Source organism: Schistocerca americana, chromosome 2 (assembly GCF_021461395.2).
Source record: "Schistocerca americana isolate TAMUIC-IGC-003095 chromosome 2, iqSchAmer2.1, whole genome shotgun sequence".
NCBI lineage: Eukaryota > Metazoa > Arthropoda > Insecta > Orthoptera > Acrididae > Schistocerca > Schistocerca americana.
In genome coordinates, this window is record NC_060120.1 from 169,945,398 (window position 1) to 169,967,867 (window position 22,470).

General features: G+C 39.3%; 1 protein-coding gene across 1 annotated transcript in view; it reads right to left on the bottom strand.

The window, feature by feature from the left end:
* LOC124595417 (diuretic hormone 45) overlaps positions 1-22,470 on the bottom strand; it is a 113,673-nt gene that overhangs the window by 25,703 nt on the left and 65,500 nt on the right. The window contains exon 2 of the mRNA XM_047134148.1: positions 11,969-12,228. Within this exon, the coding sequence (XP_046990104.1) occupies positions 11,969-12,228 (260 nt within the window). The remainder of the gene's footprint in view (positions 1-11,968; positions 12,229-22,470) is intronic.

The following is a 22,470-nucleotide window of genomic DNA, read 5'->3' on the forward strand; positions in this document are numbered from 1 at the left end:
ATTCTGTACATCAAAGTAGAGATGCTTCCTTGGAAGAATTGCTTGACATCTTAGCCCCACAGATGACAGAAGATGACAACGAAAATTTTCTCGAGGTTGTCAGTAAAGAAGACGTGTATGAGACTCTGTGCGCCTCACCACCAAAAAAATCCCCAAGACCGGATGGTCTGCCAGCAGAGTTTTACATCCGTTACTGGCCAATAGTAGGTGCGAAAATCACGGACATTGTAAATGAGGTTATTCAGGGTAAAATGATTCCGGCTGAGTTTAAGGAGAGTAAAATTGTTCTGGTGCCAAAAAATAATGGAAACAAAGATTTAAATAATTTTCGTCCAATTTCACTGCTAAATTCTGTTTTAAATTAATAGCTAGAATAATAAACAAGGGAATTTCATGCCTTACAGATAAAATTATTAGTCAACATCAGAACTGTGCGCAAGGCAGAACCATTTTTCAAAATCTAGCGGAATTCAGAGATATCATTGCAATAACTTCTGTAACAAATATACAGTGTGCCTTATTGTTTTTAGATTTTTATAAAGCTTTCGATGTAGTAAATCATGAATATCTTCTACAGACGTTGAAGAAAATAGGTTTCAACGATAGGGTCATACAGTTGATTAAGAACATAGCAACTGGAATAAATGCTAAAATAGCGGTGAATTGTCAACAATCCAGGCCGATGCAAATACAACGAGGTGTTCCTCAAGGAAGTCCTCTGTCCATGTCGCTCTTCGCCATTTCGCTGGAACCTTTCCTCCGACATGTCCATGCTAGATTAAAAGGCTTAACATTATCAGGAAATAAAACAGTTACAAGAGCCTATGCTGACGATATAGGGGTCATTATAAGGAATAATGACGAGGTAACCACGCTAGCAACAGTGATTGATTCGTACTGTAGAGCATCTGGAGCCAATGCAAACGAAAAAAAAGTAAGATTTTAAATCTCAGAGGTTTTGATAATATCAACGTCGAGTGGACAAAATTAGTCCGACAACATAAAACACTTGGGATCACCCTGACAGCATGCCCTATGAAAATGACGACTTTAAATTGGAAAGTTGCAGCAGATAAAGTGCAAGGAGCCATTGTAGAGAATTTAACTAGATATATGAACCAAGTTCAAAGAACACAGTATATCAACTCATGCATCCTTACTAAGGCTTATTATACTGCCCAACTGTTCCCAATACCGAGAATGATGGCGGGGAGAATAATGTCCAAAATCACCAACTTTTTGTGGAGAGGTGAAGTGTTCAGAGTACCTGCTAAAGTAGCCACTTTAGATCCTAAAAATGGTGGACTAGGATTAACTGATATAACGGATAAAGCCTCTGCTCTTTTTATCAAAAGGCAAGTTAATTTAATAAGAGACTTGCGAGAAAGCATAACCAGCCAACTTTTCGAGATCATTAAACCTCCAAGCCTGCTTCCCTCGATTGACGTGCAGAATATCAACAGTCGCTTACAGCACGTGAGGATTTTCTATGTTGAGTTTCGTTATGTCAGTGTCGCATTCAGGCAGTCCCGACACTTAACATCGAGAGCCATAATGCGGGAACGAAAGAAAAGCGAAGGAAGAAACAAAATAGAACGACAGTTTCCAAACATTGAGTGGACTGAGATTTGGAAAAACATTAGTTCTAATGTGCTCACGTCTAATATAAAAACGTCATGGTACAAGACAGTTAACAACATAGTTAGCACCAATGAAAGACTGCACGCAATCGGACTCTGTGAAACAAATTTATGTCAACAATGCCATCTAGTTGACACAGTAATTCACAGATATACTTGCAGTGGTCACATGAATAGTTGGAAGTGGATCCGGGAGCAAATAGCTCTGATTACAAGAACATCCCCTGAGTATATATCGCTGTCATTGATACACAGGCCTGAAGCACGCTATTTCCCAGAAGCAAAAAATAACGCTGTGTACTGGTTGCTGGGAAATTTTGTTAACTACGTCCTTAACAAATTAGGATCCGATAGCATCATAGAGTTCAAGGTACACATGCTGTGGGAGTTCCACAAAATTAGAAGCTATTCGAATCATAAGAAAAAGTTCGGTAATATGTTAAAAATTGTATTTGACAGTGTTGACAGTGATGTATTGTAGTTATCTTAAGTATACTATTTAAGATTTTACAGTATATTTATGATGTATGCCTTTTCTACTTCAGAGAGTAGTTTTTGAAATTTATAAGCTAATGTACAGAACTTATGTGACATTGAGGTTGAGTGTCTAATAGTGTCAAAACACAAAACATTAAAGGTTCATTATTGGCTCATACTAGAAATTTGGAAATAGACAATTTTTATAGAAATGTCCTTGTCGATTGGTTAAAACTATAAGATTCTATTTGATAAATGTAATATTCAATGGCTGGCACATTGCCCTGTTCATTTTTGCACTGTGATGTGTAAGTCAGTTTCGCAGTGAAAGACTGATTATATAGATATGATCACTTCAGATACTTCAATTAACGTCCGGAAAGTGTAGTTGGAAGGCTAGTCAACTTTATTATATATCTCCTTTCTGCCATTCTCAAGTATTTCAGAAATTGTCTAATATGATTATTAAATTGTTTTATATTTAAAACTATCCCACCAACTTGCTGATATCCATCATAAAGAAATTATGCTTCTGTAAAGATTGCAGTTCATGTAATTCAAAGTGCAGATTTTACTTCTTCAGGTTGAAGTTTGAATGTCTTTAAAAATTTTTTTCTTGATGTTTAACTTAATTCTTTCTGGTAATTAGTAACGCAATCTTCTGTTGTCTTTCCTTAACATCAGCGTAATTGAAGTGATCAAACCGTTTTTTTAAATAACTTCATGTATGTATAACTTAGTATGTATCTGGAATGTGTAACATTGTTTTTTTTAATAAATGTTTTATTAAAAAAAAGTTTGCGCAATGGTTAAAGTGTTTGGCTGATGAGCGAAAGGTAGCAAGTTCAAACCTTCTTCTGTGCTTAATAATTTCTTTATTTAAAAACAATATCGAAGTGTCTTACTTCAAAAATTTTATTCGTTTGAATGTAATTTTTTGAAATTTCTAGTGGCAACTGAAATCAACCATACGGAAAATATATGCTATGGACTTTTACCTCTGCAAACTCTTCAAAATTTCGTGCAGTGGTTTACTACATTTAATGCTGTACAATAACTGCGTTGAACATCGAAACAAAATTAAGTCATTTATGGGGGGAAGGTATCAGTCAAGAAGGGTGTAAAAATCAAATTTTTGAGCCAAATAGTTTTTGTGAAATCGAATGATAAGTGTGTCAAAGCAGTCGCAACACCATGTGTCTGAACAGGCGAGCAGAGCAGTGGTGACAAAACCCGGACAGCGCGGAATGCAGGGAGCACGTCTCTGTAGCAGCGAAAGGCTCAATGCGGCCATGGTGGCTTTACTTCATGAACTACGCGCCCCCCTAAACGTAAGTTTGCTTGGCGTGTGCAACTGGCAACGCAGCAATCTCCCGCGTCTGGGCGGGCATACGCGAACCGCCAAGATAAAAGAATTGAACTATAGTCGTCCAGTTAAGTCTCTGTGTTACGTACCAGACCATAGTGGTCTACATTTTGACTTACTAACGTGTTATTTGCATCAAGCCACTCTACATGGGATAAATTTTTTTTTAAGTATCTCAAAACATTCAGTTGTTCATGTGGGCACAAGCCCAGTGGGTGCGACCAACTGTCGTTTGGTTATTAAAAAAAAGTTCAGGAGTTAGATTAAGTTTCTGACTGCTGAAAAGGCAAGGCCTGACAAAGTTTCCTAATTGCTAACCTAAATGTTTGAGGCAGAAGCTCGGTAACTTGTTGTTAAAAATACTGGCAAGCTGCGAGTAGGACTCGCACTCCGAGCTTCCGTATTAGCTTGCTTATGTACACAAACAATTCACACGTTCCAGGAGTAGAGAAGCTCTACGACTTTTACCTGGTATCGACAATGATACTTGCAAGATACCGGCCCTGAGAATTCCAAGATTTCCGAGAATGTTGGAAGTTTGAGGACGAATGACAAATGACAAAAAGAAAATTTTTTTCGTGTTATGTAATTACAAATTGACTCTTTCCAGATCACCCCCCCCCCCCCCCCCCTACTTTTACTTTTAAACCTTGCTGCTTGCCAAATTTCATGATTCTAGTTCAACAGGAAGTGACCTACAAGTATTGATAATTGGGTTTGCGAATATCAAAATATGTGACATAAATGGCCATATCTTTTGATTGCACTTACTTAGAAGCTTCAATTTCTTACAACGCCAAGAGACCATAAATCTTAGTACGTGTCATAAAATTGAACATGATTCGTCTAGCTGTCCCTGGGGAAAAGAGTTTTTAACAGTCGGAAAGACAGACAGGCAGGCATACTGACTGGGCTAGAGACCTCCGAGTGTCTTTTTTAATTGTTGCGTTAATAAAAGTGAAAAGCTGATGTTTAAAAAAAAAGTTCAGTGGCTTTCCACTTAAGGGGGGTAGGACGTCAAACGGGCCGAATTGGAGCAGGGGAGCCACTACAGAACATTTTAATTTCCACTGTCTATACTTTTACAAATAAATTCTTAAAACTTTGTCAGCATGACCAGGAAGGATTCAGGATTCACACTCATGGTAGTGGAAGTTCGAAAACATCACAAAATAAATTTCTTTTACATGTGAAATTTCATCGTTTTTTCCACTTACTATTGGCTGCATTTGTTGCTACAGGTACACTTTTCTTCATAAGTAAGAGAGATTCCTTGACGAATTTTGCACAGCATACAAACCATACTTACAGGTGTATGAAACTCTAGAATTTATTTATGAAAAAATAAATGAGCTGTTACATTTTAAATAAAAACTCGAATTTTATAGTTACTTATCTGAATGTTTACCATAGTTTTTAAGAGATTTGGAAAATTCTAGAGTTTTGTACACCCGTAAGTATGGTTTGTATGCTGTGCAAAATTCATCGAAGAATCTCTCTTACTGATGAAGGAAAGTGTACCTACAGCAACAAATGCAGCTAACAGTAAGTGAAAAAAATGATGAAATTTCACATGTAAAAAAAATATTTTGTCTTATTTTTGAACTTTCACTGCTATGAGTGTGAATCGTGAATCTTTCCTGGTAATGCTGACAATGTTTTATGAATTTATTTGTAAAAGTATAGACAGTGGAAATTAAAATATTGTGTGGTGCCTCTCCTGCTTCAAATCGGCCTGTTTGACGTCCTACCTTCCTTAAGGATCATTGTATCCAAGCAAACCCACTCTATGGTTAATCCTTTATCATCATTTTCACCTCATACGCTGGTGGCACGTACCTCTGCTTCCATACTGTCAACTGACAAAAGTGTCATCCACGTATCACAACCGACAGCACTGGTGGGTTTGCTCAGAATATCGCACGAACAATCTGCCATTCATCCGCCTTTCCCTCTCCTAACAGTATTTGTATCTTGGGTAAATAAAATCAAAGGAATGTGGCTTCGCTGGTCTTATGACCCCATTAGAATTGCAATATATAGAAGGAAACACACTCCATTTGAATCAGTCTACATTCTGAGGAAGGCACCTGCAACGCGGCCGAAATGTCTGTTACTGTTAGTATTTTATAATTTTAATATTTTACGCTGCATGACAATAGTTAATGAAACCTGGCGCTTGCTATGGAACAATCGACAATTGGAACCGATTAGTGTGACATTCTGTATTGTATGTTAACGTATCTACGAGGTATCATTTGAGTGATTACGATTGTGGACGAGGAATTCGACAACTCGAAGCCGGTTAAAGTTTCATTCTCGTAGCCACAGTAATGTGAACTGCGACAATAAAGTAATGAAAGTGATTTTTTTTGCAAGATGTGGCAATCCTGCAGGCTTGCGTAGGCACAATATCTTTGACCTTGGTCTATAAGCTGCTTTTAGTCCAAGCAGCACATCAATGCAACTGCTTAGTCATGAGCTGTGCTGTAATAAATTAACACGTCTTTGTGTCTCACGTCACAGAAATGGAATCGCATAATATTGTGCAATGGTATGCCATTTCTTTTTGCGTTAAATTGGGTGAAAACGCTATGACAACTTACGGTAAGCTTCAGAAGGCTTTTGGAGAGGAGGTTATGTCAAGACCTAAAGTTTTTCGTTGGCATAAAATGTTTAGTGAAGGCAGAACGAATGTTGAAGATGAAGACCGCAGTGGACGACCATCAACCTCATGGACAGATGTCAACTTGGCCAGGGTGCGTGAGCTCGTACGATCTGATCGAAGATTATCTGTGAAAATGATTGCAGAAGAACTGATCATCAGTCGAGAAACAGTTCATCTAATAATACTGAAGATCTTGGTATCAGAAAGATTTGTGTAAAAATGGCCCCCAAAATCCTTACACCACAACTGTGAGAAACACAGAAAAATGTGGCAGCCGATCTGTTAGATCAAACGGAAATCAATCCAGAATTGTTGAGCCGTGTTATTACTGGTGATGAAAGTTGGTTTTTTCAGTACGATCCAGAGACAAAACGCCAAAATTCGCAATGGTGCTCAAAGGGATGACCTAGACCAAAAAAAGTCAAAAGTGAAATGCATGCTTGTGTGCTTCTTTGATTCCAAGGGAATTGTTCATAAAGTGTGGGTACCTCCTGGACAAACAGTTAACCAATATTACTACAAAGAAATTTTAGAAATACTTCGTAAAAGGGTTCTTTGTGACTGTGCCAACATTGCTGATAATTGGATTCTGCACCACAATAATGCGCCATCCCATACTGCTCTGTCAGTACAGCAATTTTTAACCTCAAAATAAATTCCAGTACTACCACAGCCACCTTATTCACCAGATATAGCTCCGTGCGACTTTTTTCTATTTCCAAGAGTCAAAACGGCGGTCAAGGGACACCATTTTCAAACAACACAGGATGTCCAAAAAGTTGTGACGAGGGTCTTGGAGGACATTACAGAAGATGAGTTCCAGAAATGTTACCATCAATGGAACAAGCGCTGGAGAAAGTATGTGCAATCAGAAGGGAACTACTTTGATGGAGACAAAACTAAACTTGACTAAATCGGTAAGCAATTTTTTTTTCACATCAGTCTCATTACTTTATTGTCGCACCTCGTAGGTGTGTCCAAAAGGGCCAGCTCGCGATTGAAAAATGCCTTTATATATGATATGCTATGAAAAAGAATGCTGGTGGTCGTAGACGGACCACCGCACCGCAAGCATAGTGCTAGTGGCGAAAAGTAACAGACATCTCACTCCTATAGGCAGATCTCTACAGGCATTGCAACCGCTACCGGTACATGCGTCTCCGCCAGAAGCATATCACCGTAATTAAATCGCGCTGGTCTGTATGCTCGGATGCCTATTAAATGCATCACACTTCAACCACGCCATCGTCAAGAAACAGTGTGTTGGTGTAGGGAGTTCGTTAGCTGGGGTGATGTTAAAAAAACGGTTCAAATGGCTCTAAGCACTATGGGACTTAATATCTGAGGTCATTAGTCCCCTAGACTTAGAACTACTTAAACCTAACTAACATAAGGACATCTCACACATCGATTCCCCAGACAGGATTCGAACCTGCGACGGTAGCAGCAGCGCAGTTCCGGACTGACGCACCTAGAACCGCTCGGCCATAACGGCCGGCAGAGTGATGTTCTCCGACAAATCCCACTTCACTGTGGCAAGTAATTCTGGCAACCAGTTGGTGTGGAGAGAGAAGGGGACACGTTATACACCACAGTATGTTCATGAACGTTATCGATATGGCCTAAGCTTTATGATGTGGTAGCCGTTATGCACAATGGTCGAACACCACTGCATGTCTTTGCACGAGGTACTGTCACGTACAGCAGTATTGAAAGTGGATTATTCTGGATCATGTACGTCTGTTTCAGGGTGCGATTTGTGCTTTTACCAGTGGGGGGGATGTCTTAGGCGGTTGGTAGAATTAAATATGTTACTAGCTTGGACCGTGGCGTTACACATGGTTAAACAGCATTTATAAATAGATGTTAATGCCGAAACTCACTATTGACGCGTATGCACTATCAGAAAAGCCATCCCTTGTTATATCTTGAAAAGTACATTATAGGTAAAGCTTATTTACAAAATCATCTACATACAGGTACAGATATACGAGGGGAATTCAAAAAGTAGAGACACATTTGTGAAAAGTTGTACTTATTCTGATGATAGAAAACTGAAACATATTAATAATATTAATAGTAAGACTTATTAAAAACTTTCAGTGTTCGTCTTCACAAACTTAAATTATATGTAAAGTTTTACTCCAGTGCTTCGGAAATAAACATCCCAGGTTGGGATGCATAAACTAAAACCAGAGGAGGGGATGGTCTGATGCAGAGGGGGGGGGGGGGGGAAATACCCCCATCCCTCCCTGCAAATCGCACACTGGTCTGTTTAGTGGTGCAATAGGTCCCGACTTTCTGTTTGTGGACTACAGTGTCTGCCCACATAGGACCGCTGAAGTGTCGGACACAGTGGAAAGAAGATGGTATGGCCTGCGTACTCCCCGGCCATAAAACCTATAGTGCATGTCTGAGTTGCGCTTGACAAACGTGTTTCTCAACGGACATCCCCTTTGCGAACCATTTAAGAAATGAAACAGCCTTGAGAGAGGAGTGAAACATATTCTTCAAGGACTTCTCTATTGTTTGGTAGCAAGCACGAATAACAAATCAAGATTGTCCATTAGTGCCCAAGGAGTGTAAGGGGTCTGTAGGCCCTTACTATAAATTTGCACTCGGCACAGGTCGATAGGGCGAACAATCGATTGTGTCGTGTTGCGAGAGCGAGTGTGGAGTTGAGCCAGTGCCATGTTGCGGGTAGAGGTGTGTGGAGGCCAGTTGTCGAAATACAAGGCTTTAACGGAGAAGGGGAGTCGCCATCGCCGTGGTTAGACCCCTTTGTACTAGAATAATGCCGGGAAGGTGAAGAAGCACGAGGGCAGTTCAATAAGTAATGCAACACATTTTTTTTCTCGGCAAATTTTGGTTGAAAAAACCGGAAATTTCTTGTGGAATATTATCAAACATTCCCGCTTCGTCTCGTATAGTTTCATTGACTTCCGACAGGTGGCAGCGCTGTATGGAGCTGTTAAAATGGCGTCTGTAACGGATGTGCGTTGCAAACAACAGGCAGTGATCGAGTTTCTTTTGGCGGAAAACCAGGGCATCTCAGATATTCATAGGCGCTTGCAGAATGTCTACGGTGATCTGGCAGTGGACAAAAGCACGGTGAGTCGTTGGGCAAAGCGTGTGTCATCATCGCCGCAAGGTCAAGCAAAACTGTCTGATCTCCCGCGTGCGGGCCAGTCGTGCACAGCTGTGACTCCTGCAATGGCGGAGCGTGCGAACACACTCGTTCGAGATGATCGACGGATCACCATCAAACAACTCAGTGCTCAACTTGACATCTCTGTTGGTAGTGCTGTCACAATTGTTCACCAGTTTGGATATTCAAAGGTTTGTTCCCGCTGGGTCCCTCATTGTCTAACCGAACACCATAAAGAGCAAAGGAGAACCATCTGTGCGGAATTGCTTGCTCGTCATGTGGCTGAGGGTGACAATTTCTTGTCAAAGATTGTTACATGCGATGAAACATGGGTTCATCACTTCGAACCTGAAACAAAACGGCAATCAATGGAGTGGCGCCACACCCACTCCCCTACAAAGAAAAATTTTAAGCCATACCCTCAGCCGGTAAAGTCATGGTTACAGTCTTCTGGGACGCTGAAGGGGTTATTCTGTTCGATGTCCTTCCCCATGGTCAAACGATCAACTCTGAAGTGTATTGTGCTACTCTTCAGAAATTGAAGAAACGACTTCAGCGTGTTCGTAGGCACAAAAATCTGAACGAACTTCTCCTTCTTCATGACAACGCAAGACCTCACACAAGTCTTCGCACCAGAGAGGAGCTCACAAAACTTCAGTGGACTGTTCTTCCTCATGCACCCTACAGCCCCGATCTCGCACCTTCGGATTTCCATATGTTTGGCCCAATGAAGGACGCAATCCGTGGGAGGCACTACGCGGATGATGAAGAAGTTATTGATGCAGTACGACGTTGGCTCCGACATCGACCAGTGGAATGGTACCGTGCAGCCATACGGGCCCTCATTTAAAGGTGGCTTAAGGCCTTAGCATTGAATGGAGATTACGTTGAAAAATAGTGTTGTGTAGCTAAAAGATTGGGGAATAACCTGGTGTATTTCAATGCTGAATAAAACAACCCCTGTTTCAGAAAAAAAAAATGTGTTGCATTACTTATTGAACTGCCCTCGTATTATTACGAAAGTGATCAGCGACATTTCTAGGGCCGATATTTGGTTTCGCGTCTACCGCGCCGGCATCACCTTGGATTGCAGTGTTGGATTGCAGTGTTGGATGCAGTGATGGATTAGCGTGTGACGATAATGGAAAATGAAGAAGCCTGTGCTGAGAGTAGCCGTAATTAGACATGTATGACGAAGGCAGTGGCTGTCTCCTTTTTTGTGTTTTTGAGACGAATATAGGTTCGTAATTAGTGAAACTGTGTTGGGGTTTTTCTTGTTACCAGACATTTCATTATTACAGTATTGAACAGGACGAACTGGAAAGTAACAACTTCCGTAGCAGTCAATTCCGATTACCAGCCCCATTAGGTACACGGGGATATTAATAATAAATATTGGGCTGCTATTCGATCAGATCAGGTCGGGATAAATAAACGGATGTGTTACTGGAGGACATATTAAAATGTTTTTTATTCCAGTCTTTGATCACAATATCAATTCTTTTGACGATGACCGGTTTCAGTCAGTAATGACTATCCTCAGATCTTTTCTACTCAATGTCCTAAAGTGATAAGGCCGTAATGGCATCGTCAGAACATATAAATATACTCACAGCATCGTCACATAGATCTATTCTACACCTTATTTTAGATCTATGTGACGATGCTGTGCTGAGTATATTTATATGTTTTGATTTTAGATCTATGTGACGATGCTGTGCTGAGTATATTTATGTGTTTTGATTTTAGATCTATGTTACGATGCTCTGCTGAGTATATTTATATGTTTTGTCGATGCCATTACGGCCTTTTCACTGTAGGACATGGTGCAAAAAAGATCTGAGGATGGTCATTACAGACTGAAACCGGTCATCGTCAAAAGAATTGATATTGTGATCAAAGACTGTAATAAAAAACATTTGTCAGTGTTGGATCACTGTCATATGCGCGACTATGTCGCAGCAAGTGAGGACATATTCGTCATTTTGGGAGTCTGACCTGTGTCAGACATGACATTTATGTTATCCTGCTTTCCCATGTGGTGAAATCTGTACCATTTTTCATTATAAATATACCACTCTACCTCTAGTTACGTGTGTACTGTGTGTTTCATCTCGTGCTTCATTGTCCGTGGTTATTCCTGTGCAAAACTATCTCTATTCAAAATGGCTCTGAGCACTATGGGACTTAACTGCTGCGGTCATCAGTCCCCTAGAACTTAGAACTACTTGAACCTAACTAACCTAAGGACATCACATACATCCATGCCCGAGGCAGGATTCGAATCTGCGACCGTAGCGGACACGCGGCTCCAGACTGTAGCGCTTAGAACCGCGCGGCCACTCCGGCCGGCTATCTCTATTCCTTAGCAATTATGAAGCAGTGTGTAAGATGACGCGACATTACGCCCAGAACGATTTTAATAAGACGATGGTACGTTCTACACATACTCGTTAAAACTACCTGCACGAGGATGACACTAAGGCACATGACATGCAAGCTGCCCAAAAGGTATCAATAAGAACCGCTTCTAACAGCTCCTGAACCACACTAGGCTATCACCATAAGCACTGCGAATACATCCAACAGTTTCAAGCTTGTCGTACCTGCTTGTGCGCAACTGAGAGAATTTCACAGCAAGAACCGTGCCGCGCTGTACGTGCGCTCACCTCTCTGCAGCGGCTCGCAGGCCGAAGGGCGGGGCGTCGGCGTCTGCGTCGTTGGCGGCACCTCCTGCGTGCGGAGAGCGCTTGCCGATCTGCTGCAGGAAGTCCTTGTTGGCCTTGATCTGTTCCTCGGCGTCACGCAGCCGCCGGCGGGCGATCTCGAGCAGCAGCCGCTGGCGCAGCACGTCCATGGGGTTCACGATGGACAGCGACGGGCCCATTCCCATGCGCTTCACACGTCGTGCACCGTCCTCCTCTTCATCCTGAAACCCCATTGGTGCGTTATTACACGTCTGCATGCCACTGTCCCATACAACCGTCCGCAACGTAGGGAAAATAACACTGCACAAAAAAAGAATAACCACCTTCAAACACCATTAGGATACATAACGCCAATACCGTGTAGAAATCACTTCTAGCTTTTAAAACTGCCTCAATTTGGCGAAGAAGAGAGTCCAAAAATTTCTTGAAGTGTGCCGTATCAAGTCGTGGTTCCAAAATGCTGACAAGAATTCTTTACGGTCCAATGGAAAAACTGGTAGAAGCCTGTGGTATTTTAGCACGATACCACTCTTACTAGCGTCTCACAGTTAGTAATGGAAATGCAGCTTTCCAATAGACGCCTAATGCAATTGCGCAGGGCCTGACGGATCCAATGATGCGCGCCCGCTAAGCCACTTTTAGTGGCTTCGACTACGAGCGCTCTCTGCCGCTCTGACATGGGATGGACTGTGGCACCTACGCGGCCCATAATTCGTCGCAGTCTTCGACAGTGTCCAGTTTTAATCAGCCTTCGACAGTTCGCTCATGCATTACTAGTGGGAGCCTCACACTCTTGTAATAGCTGGACTTTATTACTGTTTGCTCTTTGTTTTCTTTGCAACACTTGGAGAAAACTACAAGTGAAACGTCTGTTTACTGTGTTCGCTAATGATTTCTGCTCCTGTCCAACTTTCCTACGACGATAGCTGCTGCACCACTCTGTAGCTAACTCACTTAACCATAGTGGACGAAGTAATACACAACAAACCGATCTCAGGGAACATCAGCTTCCCTGGATTCGCTAATTCCGTGTAACAATCACTTAAAGCTTGGATACCGGAGAAAAGGGGGAACACTTAAAGGTAATACTGACTCTTCGACTTCTCTTAGAAGATGGGTTAAGAAAGGCAAACCTACATTTATACTGTTTGTAGATTTAGAGAAAGCTTTTGGCAATGTTACAGGAATACTCTTCGAATTTCTGAAGGTAGCAGGGGTCAAATATAGGGAGAGAAAGGCTATTTATAACCTGTACAGAAACCAGACGGCAGTTATTAAGAGTTGAGGGGCATGAAAGGGAAGCAGTGAGACAGGATTGTAGCTTATCCCCGATGTTATTTAGTCTGTACATTGAGCATGCAGTAAAGGAAACTAAAAAAATTTGCAGTAGAAATTAAAGTTCAGAGAGCAGAAATAAAAACTTTGAAGTTTGCCACTGACCTTACAATTCTATCAGAGACAACAAAGTACTTGGGAGAGCAATTGATTGGAATGCACAGTGTCTTGAAAGGACGATATTAAATGAACATCAACAAAAAAGAGGATAACAAAATGTAGTCGAATTAAATCAGATGATGCTGAGGGGTTTAGATTAGGAAGACACCTAAAGTAGTAGATGAATTTTGCTATTTGGCGGCAAAATAACTGATGATGGCCGAAGCAGCATACAAAATGTAGACTGGCAATGGCAAGAAAAACGTTCCTGAAAAAGAGAAATTTGCTAACTTTAAATATAGATAAGTGTTAGACAGTCTTTTCTGAAGGCAATTGTGTGGAGTGTAGCCGTGTATGGAAGTGAAACATGGACGAGACACAGTTCAGACAAAAAGACAACAAAAGCTTTCGAAATGTGCTGCTACAGAAGGATGTTGAACATTAGATGGGCAGATCACATAACCAATGAGATGGTACTGAACAGATGTGGGAGAACAGAAACTTGTGGCACAACCTAACCAGAAGAAGGGATCAGTTGACAGGACTTATTCTGATACATCAAGGGATCGTCAGTTAAGTACTGGAAGGAAGTACTGGGGGAGGGGGGGGGGGGAGAAGGGGGGGGGGGTAAAAATTTTAGAGGGAGATCAAGAGATGAATACAGTAAGCAGATTCAGAAGATTTTAGGTTGCAATAGTTGATCGAAGATGAAGAGGTTTGCACAGGATAGAGCAGCTTAAAATAAAAAAAGAGCTGCATCGAACCAGTCTTCAGACTGAATATCACAACAACAAGCGATATCGAGCTGAAGCCACGCATGTACATCTCTGTCCCATTCGTGATTGAGGCCTGAGAAGAATGACTGTGGGTAAACTTCTGTATGAGGTCTAATTTAGCTGAACTGTTTCTTCGTGTTCATTTTGCGACACAAATGCGGGATGAAGTCATACGTTGCCCAGTTCTCCTTCGGACGTACGCTGTCGGAATTTGAACAGTAACCTTGTACGTGATACACAATGCATCTCTTGTAGAGATTGCCACTGGAATTCCACCCCATGAAGAAACGTGCCGCTCTTCTTTGGATCTTCTCATCTCTTCCGTTAGTCCTACTTTTAATGGTTCCAGCCTGCCAAAGAGTAGTCAGTAAAGTCGAACAAGTATTTTGTAAGCCACTTTGTGTGTGGATGAATTATATTTCGGTAAGATTCTTCCCATGGATCTCAGCCTAATATCTACTTTTCTGGTCATTCCACTGTAGATCGCTACAGGCGGTTACTCCTAGATATTTCACAGTTGTTACTGTTTCCAGTGATTTACCACCAATAGCGTAATTGCTTATTTACGTGCAATACGTTACATTTATTTACGTTCAGGGTCACCTGCGAGTCCCTGCACCAATCAGTGATCGTCTGCATGTCAATCGGTACTTCCTTATAGTCTTCTGGCATTGGTACCTTGCTGTAGACAAAGACATCGTCTGCGAAAAGTCTTATACAGTTTCCGAAGTTGTTTAATAAATCAGTGCGCAAGAATAAGAGCAGAAATTTGACTAGCAGTTACAATGAGGTAAGAATTTAATTCTGATTTTTGCACAGGGCCAAAGACAGATATTTCGGTTTAATTGAATTATCATTTTTACTGAGATTTTCTTATCACTGAATTGACTTTCATTATTTTCGTGACGAACTTATACTTGGGTCAGATTGCGATTATCAGTTTTATTGTCATTAAATTTAATTGCTAGGGAGGTTACGTTTGGCTCCTATTCATTTATTATTTCTGTCTTTAAAATTTCAGTGGAGAGGTTACACTTAGCGCAATGTCCATTAGCATTCTTAAATAATATTGTCATTTATAAAATCTCGGTGGGGAGGTTACACTTGGCGACACCCAGTCCAGGATCGAATTTCGTTGAGAGTCTTTTGAGCAACAGTCAGATATCTGCTCTTATTTGCTTAGATATAATTAGGATTTGGCGCTACGCTATTATTAACTTGTGACTTTCTTTCTACAGGTCAACGGCAATTCGTTGCTCTGTTGTATTTGTGTTGCTTTTGCATTGTGCTTATTTATTTTGGGAAAAATTTTGATTATTGTAAAAATGCCGCGAAAGACTAAATAGTGTATCGCGGGGTATTATGAATGAAATTACCGACTCAAACAACTTTACCGATAGGACACATGACACGCAGTGTAATGATGACAATCCTGCGTTCACTAACAATCAGTGCATTACAACCACTAGTGATGACTTTTATATTAATGACGAACAAACGAACTCAATTGTCTCGTCTGTTAATTTGACGACAATTGATGACGCGGAGCGGTCTATAGTAATGAGCGCTGCCGAGCTTAACACACCCGATTTAGAAAATCCAAGTAATGTACAGACAAATTTTTCTAGTGAAAATGAACAGTGTACTGGAAGTACGACGGATCTATTTAATTCCGAAATAGTGTCTGACAGTGTACATCCGACTGATAAACCTTTCTGTAAATTACAGAATGACCAAATGGTCACGCAAAACAAGACAATTTCAGATCCACCATTAAATAGCACGGAGAATAGAAATGCTAATTTTGTGTCAGATCCACTTAAGGAATTGTTACTACAAATTCTTGAATCAAACAAACAACAGAGTGAGAAAACAGACAACAATTTCAGACAACTTAAAGAACAGAACAAACAAGATAACAAACGCTTAAATGAGAAACTTGACAATAATGAAGAAAATCTCCAACAGCTTAGTGAACAAATTAGAGCCGTTGCCGCGCAGTGTCATGACACTAAGGAACAGTTGCGCGTGGAAATTGAGGCTTGTTCACGAAAAAATAGCGAAGAAATTAAGTCTGTTGCGCAAGAATTAAGGGAAATGCAAACAGCCGCAACAGAAACACTCAGAGACGAAATTAGCGGAGTCGCTAAACAATGCTCTGAAAAAGCTACACAATTACGGGACGAGTTTAAAGCAATGACGGGAGAACTTTCGCGCACAATGGACGCAAAGATAGACGCGAAATTCGAACAGCAAAACACTCAGATTAACGAGCGCTTTAATCAGCACATACAGAACAGTGATACGCGTTTCCGTAAATTTATTCAGGATCAAAATAAAGCCAAACGTCAAGTCTTGGAAACAATCACGGCTCAGAGACAGGAAGACAAACGTAAAATGTTTGCGAAGGCAAAAACGTATGTAGACAATAATATTACTACAGTGTCCGACAAAATTAATACCATAGAACAGTTGAACGCGGAATTACGGGATGAAATTTCTGATCTTAAATTAAAAACAGATACACACACAGTAAATATTCAAACAGTGACAGACAGATTCGAACAATTAGATCTAACACAGGATTGCGATGTCATCAAAGCTGATGTTAAAAAACTGAGCGAAACTACGCGTAAGTTGCAAAAACAGATTAATGCGTCTGATTCTAAAACCGATGATCAGGTTAAAATACTGACTGAAAAATGTGATGAATTGGCCAGTCGTATTGATGTTATCGAAAATACTAATGACAATAAATCAGACGATACTGCACCGGTTTCATTTATCCAAACACCTGAATTTCAAAATTTACAGCAGACAATTAATGAGATCGATTCATCTAACAACACGTTGCGTAGAAAACTGTCGAGTTTACAACAAGAAGTAACAGAATTAAAAACTATTTCAGTCACCAATACGTCACAGACGCCACTTAGCGAACATTTGTACGACTCACGCAGCGTGTATAATGTGAGCAATTTACAGCAACTACGCGACTTAAAATCCGAAAAGCCACGCGACTTAAAATCTGAAAAGCTACGTAACTTGAAGTACGAAATGACACAGACAAACAAATTCTCACACAAACCCGAACGTGTTCTCAAATTCAGTGACGAGAACGTTGATAATAAGCAGTTTGCATTTGTAAGAAAATCTAAGGAATTTAATAATGACAGCGTACAGGTACACGCTTTGCACTGTGTACGACAATTTATCTTTGTACATTCACCGCTATTACCTGTAATGCAGAAGCTAGCTTTGAACCAGATGCGACAATTTATTTTTGTATTTACAACAGCATTGCCTATAATGAAGAAACTAGAATTAACTTGGATACAACTATTTGCTTTTGAATTTTTACCGCTATTGCGTGCAACGCAAAAACTAAAATTTATTCTCAGTGCGTAATAGACCTCAGGGGATTCATTACGCTTTAATGAATATGTGCCGTAGCGAGCATAGGGCCCCGAGCTGGAGTAGTGCTGTTTCATCTTTAGTTTTCTGCACTGCTGCCTTCTCTTCTACTATCCTTTATATCTATCAAAACTGCTCTTTAACTATTGCTCTACCTAGGATTAAGAATATGTAATGAAAACCCGATAAGACAAATTTTTACCGAATGTGACAATTTTCATTAGGCACTCCAGAATCACGAGAATTTTAATAACGGATAAAAGCGTAATCATCAGTATGTGTAAAATTAACAGCAAACGCATTTTTTTGTAACAATAGACGTTTTTCACCGCAACAGCATGAAAGTCAACCGCTTAGCATACCTAACCAACAATGCAGTCTACAAGGTCAACTAAACTTTAATGTTTCGCCGCGTGCACGTATAGTCCCAGCTCCAACAAATAGTAACGCATGGCAGCAAAGAAATAACTACGTACAGATAACACACTATTTCAACTCGCATCGCAATGCGCCGTATAGAAATTACTATCATGACAGACGTAAAAAAAATGATGAGCACAATTTTCAGCGTACATTTAATAACAGTCGATCTTATGAGCAGCAACAACATCAGCAACAACAAATAATCATGAATGAAACAGACAATAGGTGTCATCCATAGCGTAACACGTCAGTAAGAAATAACAGAACAGTTCATATAGTGGATATGCCACAACATTCTCCCGTAAATAATAACACGTACGATAGAATTTAACCAGACACAGCACAGATTGCATATTACAGTAACGCAAACATTACTTTTGACACGCAGAATTTTGTTCACGAGAATGTTATTTGAAACATGCTTTGTTGAATGCACCACTTTTATCGCACCCCGATCTTACTAGAAATTTTTCCATTGCCACCGACAGTTCTAATACCGCTTTAGGCGTACATATTTTCCAGGAAATTGAAGAAGATGGTTCTACAGTAATTAAAAACATCGCATTTGCAAGCCGCATTCTGTCACCTGCTGAACGAAATTATTCTGTTACAGAACTTGAAACATTATGTGTTGTATGGGCTTTCACGAGATTTAGGCACTTTCTTTATGGCAGACATACCACCGTTTACACAGACCACAGAGCGATACAATTTTTACTTTCGGCTAAATTCACTCACGACAGATTAAGCAGATGGAAACTTTATTTACAGGAATTTAATTTTACAATAGTTCACATTCCCGGCACACAAAATGTTATAGCAGACACACTATCGCGTTCTCTCGGCAACAATCAGCAAGACGTAGCAACCAACTTCTGCAAAACAAATTTCAGTGTCATGTACATTCAGCAAGTTGCATTTGAAAACTTTATTTCATCGTCATTACAGGACATAGCAAAAGAGCAAAATAAAGACAACGTGTGGAAAGAAATTAAACACCTTTGGGTAGATAAGAATAATGTTACAATTAGAAACCACTACACTGTACGCAATGACATTCTGTTTCGCCGCTCTCATCCTGACAGCAACAGTTGGTTATTATGCATTCCTGACGAACTGGTTAACAAATTAATCTGGTACACTCATTTAAGTTACGCACATTACGGAGCACGAAAATGTTTTCTTATACTGAGACAGAACTGTTATTTTACCAACATGGAGAAACGTATACGACGAGTTTTAGCGTCTTGTAAAATTTGCCAGAAAGCTAAATCAGACACCACTTCACATATTCCTCCTTTATATCCCATTGTACCTGTTAAATTAAGACATATGGCCGCTGTAGATATTTTTGGTCCGATTCCCAGAACTAACAGAGGTTTTTGCTACATCTTCGTCGCTGTTGAGCTCACTTCAAAATTTGTTACTTTCACTCCATTACGCAAAGCTACTGCTAAAACTGTTTCGAAAGCATTTGTAAAACATTTTCTATTTCATGTAGGGCATGTGATGATAGTAATTTCTGACAATGGATCTCAATTTCGTTCTAGCATATGGACACGCATGTTACGAGCTAGAAACATTTCTCCGATTTATATATCCAAGTACCATGCTTCTTCGAACCCTTGTGAACGGTTAATGAAAGAAATTGGTAAGCTGTGCCGAATATACTGCCACAAAAGACATATTGATTGGGATACACACATACTCTCATTCCAAGATGTAATTAATTCCATTCCAAATGAATCCACTATGCTATCTCCGTCTGTTATACTGAAAAACGTTGAACCACCAAACAAAATTAAAGAATTAGTAAACTTCCCTAAATGTCGTCGACTAAGACACCACGAAATAATTGACATTGCGCTGAACAACATCAAACGTGCCGCAGAGCGCCGGAGAAGACAGCAAAAACAGGTTTGTAGACGCCGAAACTTTCACATTGGACAGAAAATATTAGTACGTACACACTATTTATCCAGTAAACTAAAAGGTAAGTGCAGTAAATTTGAACTTATATACGCAGGTCCATATCGGATTCGCAGCATCCCTCACCCCAATGTTTTACACGTCGAAACTTTGAGAACCAGAAAATCGAAAGGCAACCACCATATCTCAAACATTAAACCGTTTATTGAATGAAGACACTTTATGATTCAACACACTATGATGCCATTTACTAATGCAATTATATTCACATGACTAATTACTGATGATTATCGTATTTTTTCTTGGCAAGTGCCCAACAAGGTAAGGTTAGCAGGTCGCTTTTCTTGTCGTTACACATCAGACCGTGCACATTTTCCACTTTTTTTTATGTACGATTGTATTCCAGTTTTGTTTATATGCACTGTGAAATAGTTAAGATATAACACACACCAGTCGACTTTGACATTTTTTTTTTTTTTGCCTTATGACATCTCAACATCGTGACTGTTTTACATTTTCTGCTGCTGCATTGTATTATTCTGTGTACATTTTTGCGTCTGAATACTGTCAATGTCTTTGACATATTACGTTTTCTGTCATGTTATGCTGTATGGTTAATTGTGTCACCATAAACCAGTCATTATTTAGTGGGTATATGATTTAAATGCAAGACATTAATCTTTGTTCATCAATTTCAGAAAGAAATGATGCATGTAAGATATAAATTCAACAGAAATGGGAATTTCACCTACGGAATAAACGAAAGAAGATGCAATAACTTTGTGAGGAAGAGTAAATGGATCAGGATTAACAAGCATTAACAAGAATATACTATACTCATCGTAGAATAGCAGTCTTAACTAATTTGTCTTTCAGAATACAAGGCGATTGATGCAGGCTGTCAGACAGAACTACACATCTTAGTTTTAGTGATGAAATATGCTAGAGATAAGGAATAGTTGTGTAATGAGTAATGAAGTGATATTTTGCAGATGATAATGAATGCTGATGAATAATGATGAAGAATATGCTGTTATGAATAATGAAGTTTTTCTTTACAGGTGTTGATAATAATGAAGTTATGATAATGTGGATAATGAAGTGATTGATAATGAAGTTTTCTTTACAGATGAGGATAATGTTGAAGTTATATTTAGACTATGTAGTTATTTAAGTATTTGTTGCAGTTTGTTTTGACAGCAGGTGTTATATTGCATAGTAGGATGACGGGAAGTTTTGGAAAGGACAGCTATGGAACACATTTTATACACATTTCACTACTTGTTAATTTGAAGTTCACTACTTTTCAGCATAGCGTGCATTTCTTCTTTCAGGTCAATAATCCATTTTGTATTTTTTCCAGGAGAAGCTTTTCATGATACTTACTAAACCTGTTACTTATTATACCTGTTCTAGTACTTGCATTTTTATTTTTTACCCATTTGTGTTTATCATTTATAAATGTGATCACATATACTGCCTTGTTACATAACCTTGCTACAGCTGACTCATGACGAATGACGTTACCTATCCTCATTTGCAGCAATAGGTCAAAAGCAAATAGTGTTATGCCTCACCAATTAATTATCGATCCCAACGCAATGCATTGCTAAAAGTGGTATTACCAGTCCCACATAATGTCACTAGTTTATGATAATTCTGAATAATACTGATCAACTCTGAGTAGTATGTCACTTGAGTAATGACTTCTTAATGAGACAAAAAAAAGTATATATATAAAATAATGCTTTGTCACTAGCTAATAACTGCCACTGTTTATTGTAATGAGACTACTTATAATGCCCGTGATTATTAATGCTATGATTGTAATTAGCTGATTTCTAATAATGACTTCGTAATGATCTGAATAATACTGAATGATGAACTATGTTTTATTCTATTCAATACTTGCTGGCCACTGAGTGCCAATAATTAATGTCACTCGATGAATTGTTATTAATTATGCCATTAATTAGCTCTTGTTTTCAATGTTCATACTTTGTAATTGGAAATGAATGTGACTGTTTAATAATGCTTTGTAATTAGAAGAAGGCTAATGATTCTTACTAGATTGGAATGACACATAATTAATTAACTATGCTATTGTTTCATAATGCTTTGTGATTAGGAAAAAGCTAATGATTATTACTATTGGAAGAAAAATGATTAATTAATTATGCTATGCTTTATAATTGGGAAAGAATGTGATTGTTTAATAATGCTTTGTAATTAGGAGAAGGCTAATGATTCTTACTATATTAGAATGACAAATGATTAATTAACTGTAATTAGGAAAAAGCTAATGATTATTACTATTGAAATGACAAATGATTAATTAACTGACACATAATTAATTAACTATGCTATACTTTGTAACTGGAAAAGAATATGATTCTTACTATATTGAAATGACAAATGATGCTATGCTTTGTAATTAGAAGGCTAATGAATCTTAATTACAGTTTAATTATGCTTTGTAATTAGGAG